General features: G+C 39.5%; 1 protein-coding gene across 6 annotated transcripts in view; it reads right to left on the bottom strand.

Moving 5' to 3' along the window:
• The window catches only part of PPP3CC (protein phosphatase 3 catalytic subunit gamma), a 49737-nt gene that overhangs the window by 18730 nt on the left and 16535 nt on the right, over window positions 1–14472 (bottom strand). For all 6 annotated transcript variants that reach the window (XM_089538358.1, XM_089538360.1, XM_089538363.1 and 3 more), the window contains exons 2-3: window positions 3852–4049; window positions 3430–3554 (exon numbers count right to left, since the gene is read on the bottom strand). In XM_089538358.1, coding sequence (XP_089394484.1) covers window positions 3430–3554; window positions 3852–4049 — 323 coding nt within the window. The remainder of the gene's footprint in view (window positions 1–3429; window positions 3555–3851; window positions 4050–14472) is intronic.

The following is a 14472-nucleotide window of genomic DNA, read 5'->3' as shown; positions in this document are numbered from 1 at the left end:
TGGATGTGGGTAAAGAGAAGTTTTTCCCATCAGCTGCTACCTGATCCTTTTAACTGGCGATACCAGCATCTGGATCTAGGATCTTTTACAGGGACAGAATTGCTACTGAGCAGACAACAAACAGGATCAGTAAGGACCAAAGGCGATGCATAGGTGGAACACTAAATCTAGAGATACGGGAACTCAGCCATGCAAGACACACACTCCTCTGAGAAAACTGAAGTCTTGTATAGGTACCCTGCATGTTTTCAAACATTTTATCCAGATCCAGGAGGCCTTTTAAGAAAGTTGTACTCTATAGACTTTTCGTGCAGTTTCCTTGTATGAAGTTAAAAGTTCTACTGATCTGGAGAACAAGAAATGTTTGCCAAAATTTTACTTACACCGGATCTATACCAACTCCCCCACAATGCCTTTTGCTAGGCAACAAAATGAAACTGAAAGAACCAGTAATCAAGGTATAATCCAATAAGCTTTCCTACAAAAATGTCTTCTTTGGAATTACACTGTGGGTCAAGGATTTATTTTGCATCAGGTCCATCCATCAAGATACAATCTTGGTAAAGATATCTAATGACTGCCAGCACTGCTCCCCAAACATCTCCTAAGTATGAGAAGAAGAAAAGTTCCATAGTGCTTTTGATCTTAAGATTTCCAGAGTCCTTGGCAGTTCACTTGTGGAAAAAAAGGGGAATGTTAAAGATGGAAGAAGGAAAACTTGACAGATGGTATTTGCTTTTGTAGGAGGCTAGGATGAGAGGCTAGTGAGGTTTAATGACATTTACAGGCAGACAACATTCAGCTCTTGGTGGTTTGCAAATAGACTCGTTATCCAGATTTTTTGAAGCTTTATGCTATGGAACCAATTACTAGAATATTGCAATATTACAATATCCAACCACAGATAATTAAGAATTACCAGATTTAAAGTGCCTTACTTTACATGTTCTTGTCACTCAGCTTTGTATACTAGAACAAGAACTCTGCTATGCATGGATCTTTCCTAATAATGTTCACATTTATTATATCTTAAATCTGTTAACTGTTTATTGGTGAGGGGGCTTCTATTTTTCTCACACCCCAAATCACATGCTGGATATTACTGCTTAGGAAAAGAATACCAAGGGTACTCTTGCTGTCCCTCAAACAGTTTTCAATGAAATAGACAAAAAACAGCTGAACAGGGCTATCGAAGTAGTCTAACTGGATGTTATGTTTTTATCTTCTTTGTTAAAATAACTTTTAATTGGATATTGTTTTGACTTTGTGTTGTTATTTTTAAATTAAATTAACATTTAATTGTTTTTTTCAATTAAATGTTTTTAAACTGTACTCTTTGGAAGCTGCTCTGGATCCTATATAAGGAGAAAGATGGGATATAAAGACATCAGTTAAGTAAGTAATAAATCATCAGAACATGGGCAACTGTAAATATATTGTCTCTGTCAAGTCTTGCTAGAAGGCCAAGCTGGAAACTTGGTCCTTTAGGGAGAGTGCAACACAATTCGGAATGGGCTTAAAACTACCTGTCTGCACACTGAAACACCCGCTAACAGCATTTTTGCCTTTTTCGGTCTGAGCTGCTGTTTATAGCTGATTGGATATATTATCTGTCTTCCCAATTTTACTGCCTGGCTTCACCCTCAGTGTTAGAAGCCATTGCTAGATACACCTGAGCAGATAGCTTTTCAATGCAGAGAGAAGTACTGTATATGCAGCAGGGAGCAAAGGCGTATCTTTGTGCTCAGAGGAAAAGCAAAGCTTTTCAATGCCATTTTATCAAGTGACATTTAAAGCTGCCCCCGCGTGTACTAATCAAAGCCCACCCTTGCTTTGTGGAAGATGAATACCTGATGGATAAAAAAGGAACAAATGTACCATGGGCACTCTCTCCACAGTGGACTCCAAGGAAGAAGAGGCCAAGAATAACATGAAAAGGCTCCACACTGGCAGCGTACAAAGAATGGTGATTCCAAGGAACTCCTAAAGTTGCAAATGCTAGTTGGTTCAGCATGGCTCTTCAATATTTTGGAGGTGTTCCCGCAATATCCTACTGCACATAATTTTCTGAACAGCTCTTCAAGCAATAATCTCAGCACAATTTCCTCCGCCTCCCTATATCCCAACAGCTCAGCACAATTTCCTCTACCCTTCCTCAATTTCCAACAGCTCCTTTTGAAAGCTCTCCTCCCTCACATAAATACTGCTGAGACAGAAAACACACAGATTTCTTCCAGGGCACCTTTATGAAACCTACGGCTCTTTGAAAGTTGTGAAGTCAAGTTTTAATTCCTTTCCTTTAAAACAGGAATTAAAAAATAATACATATCTCAATGTCCCAAGTAGCTTTGCCCCTATAATTTTGCCAACAGAAAGTGCTGAAGGAAGTGTGGGTTTTCATCTTCAAGCAAAACAATCAAAGGAATTCTGAGGAAAGGAAGATGAATTTTACATTTGGAAGTACTGTAGTCACAGAATTCTGTCTACAGCAAAATTGAAACTGAGTTCTGCAAGCCAAACATCTAACTGATTTTATGTGAAGCAAACAGCTTTGATAACAGCAATGAGAATTCCAAGAAGAGATCCCACAAATGCCTAAGTTATATAAACATGCATGAATGCATGACACAATGGACTTGATCCATTTCTTTTTTTTAAATTGAAAATTAAATATTACATATACCTTAAACATTATACGTTTCCATATTTTTCTTTCTTTTCCATAATTGTCTTTCTACAAAGTGTATCTTCTAGACAACCTAGATTAACTCTAGAAAAGCATAAATCAACACACTTCCATTTGCTGTATAGAGTATCTCTCTCCACCTTTATTAGCTACTTTTAATTATTTTCTACTATTGTGTGGTTCTGACACTTTCTTGCAATCATACTCCTCCTCCCCCCCTTATCTTACATTCTCTCACTTTCTGTTTTAGTTTGCTGTTTGGGTAACAATACAGTTTTACATTAGAAGCACTCACAATGGTATGCAGATTCAGTTGTTTACTGTTTCTTTTAAAAAATGAATTCCAAACTGTGGAGGTTTTGTCCTTTGGGGAAACCACTACGTCAAAAAGTAGACTTTAAATTTTAACATAAATACATAAAGAAACCATTATAAACTCAGTTTAGCCTTTTTGATGTATGCAAACTATGGCTCATTTGCAGTTTTCTTCCCCCACCAGGAATGAGTTAACCCAGTGGTGATTAGTTTTACAGAAATGGACTGTAGTATTCCCTACAATTTAACTATCCTGCCACTGTGGTTCTTATATTTTTATGTGTTCATTCCAAGAGAAACCCTGCTTCATGTGAATCCTCTGAAAAAAACATACTGGTCCCCCAAAGTGGGATGCAAGAAGAAAAGGTTCCACAGGTTTAGTGCAGACTTAAAAGTGCTAACCCCCAAAGGCTCAGTTGAATTGTCACCTCTATACTGAAGTAGCCTCTGTCCACGTAGTCTCCCAGGAAGAGGTAGCGAGTGTTACTGGGTGATCCTCCAACTTCAAACAACTTCATCAGGTCAAAGAACTGCCCATGAATGTCACCACACACTAAGGGAGGAAGGACAGCAAAAAGAGGGACAGGATTACATGCTAAGAAGAGAAAGGCCATAGAACTAAAAAGGAGCATGGCTTTGCTTCAGCCTAAATTGTTGTATTATACCAAGCTCATATAGTCAAGCTGCCAAGATACAAATGCTCTCCTTCCTTTTCCAAGTTTACATAATTTTGTGGTTCTCAGCACATTCGAAAGAAAAGGACACGCAACAGGAAACCTGCAGGTTTGGACAGCCAAACATTCAAGGTGAGCTTCAGGAGACCACAATATGATAGAAAGTGCTCTCTGACCTGTGATTGGAGCTTCTACTTCAATCATTGTCTTTTCGTGCCGCAGAATAGCAGCGCCATCATTGATTATCTTGAGTGCTGCATCTTCTTCCAAGCGTCCTTCTTTCACCAAGTGGTTTTTTAAGACCTCCAACCTGGGTTTCCCATCCTCAAAGACTTCTTTCAGGGTTAGCCGCTGCGTAGGGGGAAAGGGGACAGCTGGGGAGAGAAAAAGAAAGAAACATTAGAAGAGCTCCCAAATAAAACAAGAGCCCTTACAAATTCTGTCACCTGGAGAATGAGAGGGAAGCTGCTCACTGTTAAGAGATACACTGAAAGTTATTCAGATCTAGGCGATGCCTCAAGAAGGGTGACAAAATATGTCCTATATCAACACAAAATGTAGCAGGAGGATACACAAGGCTGCTAAGTAATTCCAAATTCTTCAACACCTACTGCAAATGTTTGGAATCTACATGTGGCAACTTTGCACAGAGTTGAACAAATATTTCAAATTCCCAAAGCAAGCATCACATTTCTAGGTAATACAGTTAAAATACCTTTTCAAAATGTGCATTTCTATTAGATTTATATGACTGCATTTCAAAATAAATTTTATAAAACCCACAAAAAAGCCAAGGGTAGCTTTATAAAACCCACAAAAAAGTGTGGCGTAATGATTTGCGTGATGGACTATGACTCTGAAGACCAGGGTTCAAATCCCCAATTGGCCAGGAAAACCCACTGGGTGACCATGGGCAAGTCGCACACTCTCAGTCTTCAAAATAGCTCTGCCACAAGTTCTGCTTAGGGGCCATAATAAGTCAGAAATGACTTGAGGGCACACAACATCATCATCATCATCATTAATGAATATTAAAGGAAATAAAAAATAACAATAGGTGGTTGAGAAATATATCCCTGCTCCCGTTTTATTCTTCACCAAACACTGATAATGAAATAATTGACCTAAATAGACAGGCTATGAGGTCTTGAGTAACAAGGAACTGATGCAGAGTTCATATTATATAATTTGCTCAGACAAAAGGCTTGCTCTGCAGAAGATGACACAAGTAATTTCATCAGCTCCCCTCGGCTTATTCCAGCCTTGTAGGTCTCCAAAAAGGGAAGTCATGCAAACATTCCAACCGATGCTTCAAAGAAAGGCAATTCAGCCTTTCCTCAACAATATAAGCCTAGTTTTAAAAAAATTCTCTGCAGTTGGCCAAGATGATCACCTTTATAACACCTAGTTAATAACATTTGTGCACAACCTGTACATTTGAAGCCCTTCACACACATTATAATTCTTAGAATAATCTCTTAAGTGATGCAGACAATATTAAGATTCTAGCTATGCTTTCCAGCCCAAACTATCTTCCTAATGCTACTTCCCTTTGTTTTGTTGATTGTTATTGTGTTGCTCCCTTTGCTTCCAACATTGAACCTATCATAGTGTTTTCTTGGCAAGATTTGTTCAGAGGTGGTTGCATTTGCCTTGCTCTGAGGCTGAGAGAGTGTGACTTGTTCAAAGTCACCCAGTGGATTTTTCAGGGCTGAGCGGGGATTCAAACCCTGGTCACAGTCCAACGCTCAAACCATTATATACCAAACTGGTTCTCTGCTTCCCCTACCTTGGTGCAAAAGCAAAGAGAATGCAGCTCAACAGTTTACTGGAATACTGAATTATCTTTAACAATAAAACAAGTCAAACTTATGCTCAAGCATGCATGCATTTCAGGTACATGCACCTGCAGACATACACCTCCCTCATAGCAATGGAGCATGAGGGTGAGAATAAACTAAAGGAGGAAGAAGGATCTTTAAATAAAGTTTCAAGGAGGGACATCCCTACCACCACTTCCCTGGCAGCTGGACGAATGGTGTGAAAATGGGGTCTGGGAAGGGCTTGAGCTTGAAAGAGACATTCCTGAGTATACATGTTGTCATGCTCCCTGCCTCCTTTAACTGAATTCTGAGCCCCATGTGGCAATGGGCTCCTAGCTGTATGTTATACTCTTGTCAACATGCCCTGGCAACATACATTCAATACAGATTAAGCGATCTTTGCCGCTACTTGTTTTCGGCAAAATGGCATCTTTACAAGGGGAAGGAATACGAAAAAATATCCATCATATGTAACTACTGGTTTCTACTGTCACCACCCCATTATTTCCCTCCAGCATAACTGTTTCACCAATAAGCAGAGTACATCAATATGCATGTTATTTGTTGTTGTTGTTGTTGTTGGCTGCCTTCGAGTCGACTGTGGCCCATGGTGAGCCCATGAATGACAGACATTATCCTATTCTCAGCAGCTTTGGTCAAGTCCTACATGTCTCCTCTGACTCAATCTATCCATCTGTGTGGCCTTTCTTTCTTCCAACTGCTTTCCAACTAAACAAGCATTATTGTCTTTTCTAATGAGTAGTTTTCTTATGATATGTCCAAAATACAACAGCTTCAGTTTAGTCATCCTCTAGGACTCATTATTTGTCTTTGTAGCAGTCCGTGGTATTAGCAGACTGTTACAGAGTATTACACATGTATAGTGTGTAATATTGCTTACTTGGTCTACTCATTTAGCAAATATTTCTCACCAAAGGGGGAAACAAATATAGAACACATTCCTCTCTTGACCCTAATGCAAAAAGCAAAGCAGAGGAATAAACTGCCGAAGAGACAGATGGCACGTGTATCTGTGTAAGACAAGGCTTAATTTTTATCCCCCAATTCTGTGATTAGAATGAAATGCCTGAATTCACAAAACAAATGTAAGTATCTTTAACAAAATATCGATACGCTGAATGTTTTACCAGAGAAATCGCTCAAAACTCCTCTCCAGGAAAATTAATTCCACTTGCATTTTGTTTTTGGTTTGGCTGGTTGGTTCAATTTGATTCTGCAGAACTTGGCTTGTGGTTTTTGTTTTGGCTGATGGTTGAGGATTTTACAACTTTATGTCTTTCCCACACCATTACTTGCTCTCCTTTCAAATAATTATGTGCATACTAAAACACAGTACAAATGTTTCTTATTTGCACGAAACAGATCTTTTCACTCCCTTCCAATCTTTTGTAACTGGCTTTGATGCTTCTTTTCAACTTTCAACAATGTTCTACTGTTTCTTTTCTTTTTTTAATTTTAATTTTTATTGTTATTTTCATAAATATACAATAGACAAAGTAAAAATCCACTTTCCAATTGTTACATCATATTTTACATCCTTATATGTTCATCGAAGCTTTTGTGCAAATTTCCTAACTTTGTAAAGAAGATCTTCATTTCTTCCTTCCTTTTGTTAAAGATCCATCTCTTCCTTCGATGCTTAATCGGTGTTTAATCTTAAATGAGTCTTTTTCTTAATTATAAACCTTTCAGCTATCATATATCTCAAATAATCTCCCTCCCTTTCTTTACATTTACTTGCTTTATGGCCTGTTCCTCATAGATCTATATTCCATTTATTTTCTATATATTTCTGAAGAGGGTCCCATTCCACCTCTCTTTCCTTTTTTTTTCTGTAATATTCTCATTGTGTAATAGCATAGCACAGTCTAAGTCCCTAATTTCTAGCGTCTTTAAGAGCCATTCGTCTTTAAGAGCCATTCGATGTTCTACTGTTTCAGTTATTTGGATCCAACATTTTAGGGGGTCTAAATGTTTACAATTCAGTTGGCCTGTTTCAGCCTTCCATTATTATTTTCATTTTACAACATTATGACAGGGAAACCTTTCACCACTTTTCCATAGGAACATGCTTTCATTAGTGCATGGTTCCGAATTCTTCCTTTTTAAATGCAAGTACACAAAGCAGTTTCTGTGTTCAGAAAGAACGTCAAAACTATGATTTGTATGCAAATGTTAAATTAGCAAGGTGAGGCTATTTTCTCAGGCAGACTTTCCTAAACTGGCACCCTCCAGATGGGTTAAAATTAAACTAACTTGCTGTTACTGTAGCTTCACCCATAAAAAGGCACGTGCCAATGGGATGGACACAGCAAGACTTTTAGGACACAAGAAGCTGGAAATTGGAAGCTTAAGAGGAATAGCAAGCGCTATATCCAAAGGGCTTTACAAAGAGAAGGTCTAGGTACAGGTTAATGCGTTTTATTTTATTTAAATAAAGGCAATCACCCAAGGCAGGATGCAGGTTTCAGATGGGAAAGCAAAAACCTGATAGCCAAACCTATGTGTGTGAAACAAAGACCTATGGGATAAATATGACAGTTTAAAAATGTACCCAATGCTCAAAGATCCAAATCCACATACTGAACTTGCAACATATGGCAAAGGAATTACTGGCACGAAGGATGAGTGACGGAAACTTATTCTAGGCATATGTTGTCTCATCTTAGTAGACAAAACATTTCCTATTCTACTCATGGTTAGCCATTAGGTTTCAAAATCTTTTCTCCTCCCACTCCTCAAACCATACCAGAAATTAGTTTCTGTATTGCTGTGCGCCTCTCTCTCGTCAATGGAGAGCTCCTGGTGATAAAACTCAACTTTGGGGACGCACTTGGCCCTGGTTGAGAGTCCAAGGACTGAGAAATATCCACAACATAGGCCTGTTACAGACTGCCAAAATAAAGCTGCTTTGGGTCTCTTTGGAGGTATGCTGTTTAAGTGATGCATGCATCCTAAGAATCCGGAAGATGTACCAAAGCTGCACTCCAGTGCTTAGGAATGGAGTGTGGCTTTGGCACGACCTCCGGACTCTTAGGACCCATGCATCATTTAAATAGCATACCTCCAAAGAGACCCGAAGCAGCTTTATTTTGGCAGTCTGTAACAGGCCTTACTATTTTAAAAGGGCCATTGAAACTGAATCTGGAATCAGTTATTGCACTAGGTGATACCCCACAAAAAGGCAACAGTTTGCTAAGTTCTGGAGCCTGATTGTTTAATAGGAAAATTAACATGTAAGAAGTTGATCTTACCAGGAAAGGAACAGATTTTCTGTAACCTGATTTACTTTCTGAGAGTACTGGGGCACACTCCTAGAAAAAGCCAGCTTGAATTCATTCCGCTGATATTGAAATAAAAAGGTTACTTCATTGTATTGATTTTACAACTTGGTTGCTATGGCTGAAGCAGCATGGAAATTCCTCAGACACATTTTTGCTTTTTTAACCATGTCTTGTGGCTTGTTTTCTTCTTCACTCTTTGGTTTTATTCTGTATCTTGAATCTTTTAATTTATTATGCCATGTGCTTAACAAAAGGGGGACGGCAGATTGTCAATGCAATCCTCTATGCTTCCTTAAAAGCAAGGCTCACTGAATTTAATAAGAGTTTATCTGAACGTACGTTGAGGACAAAACTACAACCTAAGGCCTAAATCCACTTGCCAGTCCCATCGAGAGGACGATCACTGCACCAGTTGCTCAACGGTAAGTCAACATTTTATGACATAACTGTTAATTCAACATTAAGCAATTGATTCAGTGGGTCTACTCATTTGTAACAACTGGATTTAAGCCTCTGCTCTACAAGTAGCAGACAAAGATAAAGACCCAGCAAGGTGCTTGCTAACAGCTGGTTCTTCAAAGGATAGCTTGTCATAATATTTAGCAAGGGCTAGAAGCTAAAGCAGAACTTGAAACCACACTACGTTCTTTAGTGCTGCCAGACTGAGCGAAAGAATGAGTTGAACCCCGTCTGACCCTTAACATTTAAGCTGATCAGATTCAAACCTGTGTTTAATTTGCTGTTGTATTTATAGCTATAGCCCCTATCCCAGGAATAATCTTTACCTTCTGAAGCAAATGTTACCCTCTGAACCACATAATAATGTCTAATAAAGCCATAAGGAATTTTACCATCTTCAGGGGAGACAGGAGGGTAGGACTTCTGAGATCCTCCAATAGCTGTCCATTTCAATTGAATTTGCTGAAGAGCAGCAACTTTAACTCATGTCAGTTAGTGCAATTGATACAACAGCAGTGTGTATATTTTGCTGCTTTGATTTTTATTTAGCTGAAAACCAAGTAAGAAATGTATGTCAATACAGTAAACAGATAAATGTCAGGGAATAATGTAGGTTTGGGATTTTTTGTTTGGTTTGGTTTAAATGCATGCTAGGTTCAAATGCGCTCTACACATAATATTGATGATCTGGTATGCACACATTCTCATTCTCTCTCTCTCTTTTTCTGCTTGCCTCTAGCATTTTTAAATAATCTAAGGCCCCATACAGACAGGCCAAAATAAAGCTGCTTCAGGTCACTTTGGAGGTATGCTGTTTAAATGATGCATGAGTACTAAGTGTCCAGAAGTTGTGCCAAAGCTGCGCTCCAGTCCTTAGGACTGGATCGTGGCTTTGGCACAGCTTCTGGACTTTTAGGACACATGCATCATTTAAACAGCATACCTCCAAAGTGACCCGAAGCAGCTTTATTTTGGCCTGTCTGTATGGAGCCTAAGATTCCTGGTTTAACTTGATTTATTGAGAATAAATAGTATGTTGGTAAACACAGCCTATTGAAACATACTTCCTTCACATGAGGAAGTAAAACGGAATAGAAGCAAAAAGTCTGTTGTCATGTCCAAACCCTGATCTACCTTTCACACACAAGTCCCAATTCATAAACCAAAAACAAGCACCGGCTTATTGCTGGTGTTACGATCATGGATGTTTGAGAAGAGCAAACCACAATCCCAGGTTCGGATGTCACAATAAGTTGCAGTTTCCTGGTTTGTTTTACCAACATGTATGAATAGGTTGTTCAGTGCTAATTCACGCTAAACTTAGATAACCCAGAGATCCCAGCTTGCGATGTGTAAACATTAACAAGGCAACTACCGAGGTTCCCAAAAGTGACTAATCTGCCACCATTTATGGCTATCTATTTATATTTCATCGCTCCAAAAATTGTTGGGTGAACAGTTTCTCTATTTACAGAGTAGTTCTTACCACAGAAAATCAAACAACTAGCTATTTACAAATCTGGTTTAGCTCTCTTGGCTTCAGGGTGGAAAATAATGTGACAATAATGACATTATGGGTACATAAATGAAGAAGGCAGACATTTTAAAATGTCTTGCACTTTGAGTCTCTCCAGCTGTGGTTTCTAAATCACCTGAAGACATTAACAGCAGGGCACTTGGCCACTACAGTTGGCTGCCATTCCGGAGCAAAGACCCACCTACAAACAAGATCCTCCCGTTGCTCTTTATCTGGGTATAAATAATCCCTGCCAGTAGCAATAACCTTGGCTGAAAGTCTTAATCCCCTGCCAAGTCCTTCTTCTGCGGAGGACTTTAAAGGACACTGGGATCTTCCAAAAGAACAGGAATTTTGCACATGAGCAATTTCAAGCGTGTACTGAAATGCGCAAGGGAGAAACTGTATTTCAGTACAAATGCACCCGCATTCACAGGCAGCCTGAGGCCACATTTCTGGTGAGTAAAAATAACAGTAGTCCAAATGAGTGCTAAGCAGTAAACCCCAATACTCCTCATTCTTTAAAAACTGAATGTTGATTGGAAAGGAAAAAATACATTTTGCTTTTGCAACTTCAGTTATAATTCTGGGCTGGTTGGTGAAAGGGAGGAGAATTGGTCAGCAAAAAGAAGTTAGTCTCACATACTTTATGATGTTAAAACAAATCAGACTATCTTTATCTGGACAGAGTGGGCTCCTGGATTCAGCTCTGAACCTGGATGCTCAGATTTCAGTTGCTGCCAGGAGTGCCTTTTGACAAATTAAAACTAGTAGGCCAAATGCACATATTCCTCAGCACATCTGATTTAGCCATGAATACACATCTTGGTTATATCCCATCTGGATCCAGGTGCCATGCTGTATATGTACATATGGGGCTGCCCTTAAAGCCGTGGTTCCCAGGCTTTAGTCCTCCTGATGTTTTGGACTTCAGCTCCCAAAATTTCTAACTCTTGGTCAAGTTGGCCAGGGTTTCTGGGAGTTGAAGTCCAAAACACCTGGAGGACCAGTTTGGGAATCACTGTCTTAAAGAACATCTGGAAACTTCAGCAGGTCTAAAGAGTGGCAGCCACACTGTTAACTGTGGATAGTTACAAGAAGCCCATTACAGCAATTCTACTGGTTCTTTCTGAGCGGTTTAAAGAGTTGCTTATGACCAACAAAGACCTATACAGCCTGGCGCTCAACTATCTGAAGGAGCCTGAGCTCCAAGTTTTTCAGGGCAGGCATTTCTTTCAATGCCACCACCCTCACAGGCATGTTTAGTGGAAATGAACCTTTTCTCTGGCTGCTCCAAGGCTGAGGAACTTCCTTCCAAGGGCTAGGATAGCTCTCTCCTTGCTGTCCTTTTACTGATAAAGACGTTTTTATTCCAGCAGATTTCTGGGGAACTCATTGTCTTACGTGGAAAGGGATTTTCTTAGCATGCTGTACTACATTTCTTCTCTGCTTTTAAATCAATTTTTTAAAAAAAGCTTTTAATTCTATACATGTTTAATACGACTTTGATCAGAACTTTCTGTATGCTTTTAGCTACATGTGTTTTTACTTGTATTTCTTTTTATCTTGTAAGCTGCCTTGAGTCCCCCTTTCTTGTATCTGGGAAGGCAGGGTATAAATAGAATAGAACAGGCTCAACTTCTTAAACTCCACAGATTAGTTTCCCCTCCATTGTGGTTAGGATCAAGGGGTTCTAGCATGAACTTATGTTCTCCCTGCCCTCCATCAATGCTGTAGGGATTATTTTACCACCTACTTTTGATTTTAGTGCTGGTTTTTAGACAAACTATATTGTTTCAACTGTTCATCATAATGTGTTTTAAATTTCACGAGGTTGTAATGATTTTTAAAAAGATGGTGAACCTCACTGAGAGCCTGGAACAAGTCATCCTCGGCCAAATTTTAACAGGCGTAGTGCAGACTCAAATGAAATAGTGCAGGCTGTGGAATGTATTCTTTGCAAACTTGAAAAGTATTACCTGAATATAAGTTGGTTATGTGGTTAATATTTGGATGGGGAACCACTGGAGAACACCATATAGATCTCCTTGAGGTGGCATATAAACACAAAAAATAAAGAATGAAATAGTTTGCCAAACAAGTGTGGTATGTGCGTTGGTCGTGTGCGTTCAAGTCATTTCTGACTTATGGTGACCCTAAGGGTGAAATAATCATAAGACTGTCTTGGCAAGATTTGTTCAGAGGGGGGTTGCCATTGCCAGCCCCTGAGGCTGAGAGAGTGTGACTTACCCAAGATCACGCAGTAGGTTTCCATGGTTGAAGTGGGAATTGAATCCTGGTCTCGAGGATCGTAGGCCAACATTCAAACCACTAACTGGCTCCTAAAGAAAGGTATATCTACTGGCAACTGCTTCTTGCTCAGGCCAAGTGACCAATTATGTGGCAATGTCTTCCAATGAACACAGGCATAGGTTCTTTACAGCTAGCAATGCACAGGACTGATTCTGGCTGGTGTCAGGATTTTTTCTTACACTAAGGTAAGTGGTGAAAAGGGAGCTTCACGCCCAGATGACTGCAGTAGCCACCATCTCTGTCCTTCACCCTGCCTCTGGTCCCATCTACAGCCATTTGGGAGAGAGATCATGACCACAGCAAAGTCACCAGTCTAGGTGATTAAAGAAGATGCTCCTGCCTGAACTGACATGACATTTCTACTCTTTACTGTTGCTGAAAGAAGATGTGCTGGACTGAGGAATTCTAAAGCAATGTCCTAACTAACCTACTCTTTCCATTACCAGTCAGCTCACTGAGTGAGGGAGGATTGCTCTGCATGGAAAACAGCTGGTCAAGGTTCCCTCAGACATAGAAGTGGGCTTGCATTTGTAGAATATACACAAATGACTGTACCATACCAACTTTAGGATTTATGACAACTTGGGTTCTCTCTCTTCAACAAGAGAACCCACATTTTACAATATGAAGAACTAGATGTGGAAGCACAGATTCCGGAGCCAGCCATGGTGTTTTTCACATGAGGCAAATATTCTGCATCTTGGTATCCGCTGGGGTTTGGCTCCAGGACGCACGCCCCTGTGGATACCAAAATTGGTGGATGCTCAAGTCCCATTAAATTCGGTGGAGTGGTAAAACAACACCCTTTATATAAAATAGCAAAATCAAGGTTTGCTTTTTGAAATTTATATATTTTTAAAACATTTTCAAACTGTGATGCTTGAATCTGTGGATAAAAAAATCCATGGATATAGAGGGCTGGCTATGTATGAACAAGAGGAAGAGCACACATTATAGCACTCCTTTTAGTCTAACAGCTTACCTGCGGCATAGGTATAGGTCAAGTGCTCAAAAGACATAAAATGGTTTGACAAAGAGTCAAAGATAGATAGAAAGATAGAAAGAATTAAAGACTTGGGAAATGAGAGACAGGTGAGCAGCAAAGGCAGTAGGGGAGAATGGTCATGAAGGAAACTGAAACCTTCAGCTGGTGCTATTTGCTACTTTTGCATTAGAAGTCCTAGTAGATTCATATGTAAATTGTATATATGTACATTGGGTATGCGCTGATATGTAGTTTGGTGTAGTAGTTTAGTGTGTATCCAGGACCTGAGAAACTCTCCTTCAAATCCTCCCTCAGCCATAAAGATGTCTATCTAGGTGACCTTGGGCTACTCAATGTCCTTTAAGATTAACACCTTAGTTGACCTCACAAGGTTGT

The sequence above is a fragment of the Sceloporus occidentalis genome, unplaced genomic scaffold, assembly GCF_023333645.1.
Source record: "Sceloporus occidentalis isolate IW3139 unplaced genomic scaffold, rSceOcc1.0.p SCAF_9, whole genome shotgun sequence".
NCBI lineage: Eukaryota > Metazoa > Chordata > Lepidosauria > Squamata > Phrynosomatidae > Sceloporus > Sceloporus occidentalis.
The sequence above is the reverse complement of the archived record's forward strand: the minus strand, read 5'-3'. Positions and strand labels throughout refer to the sequence as shown.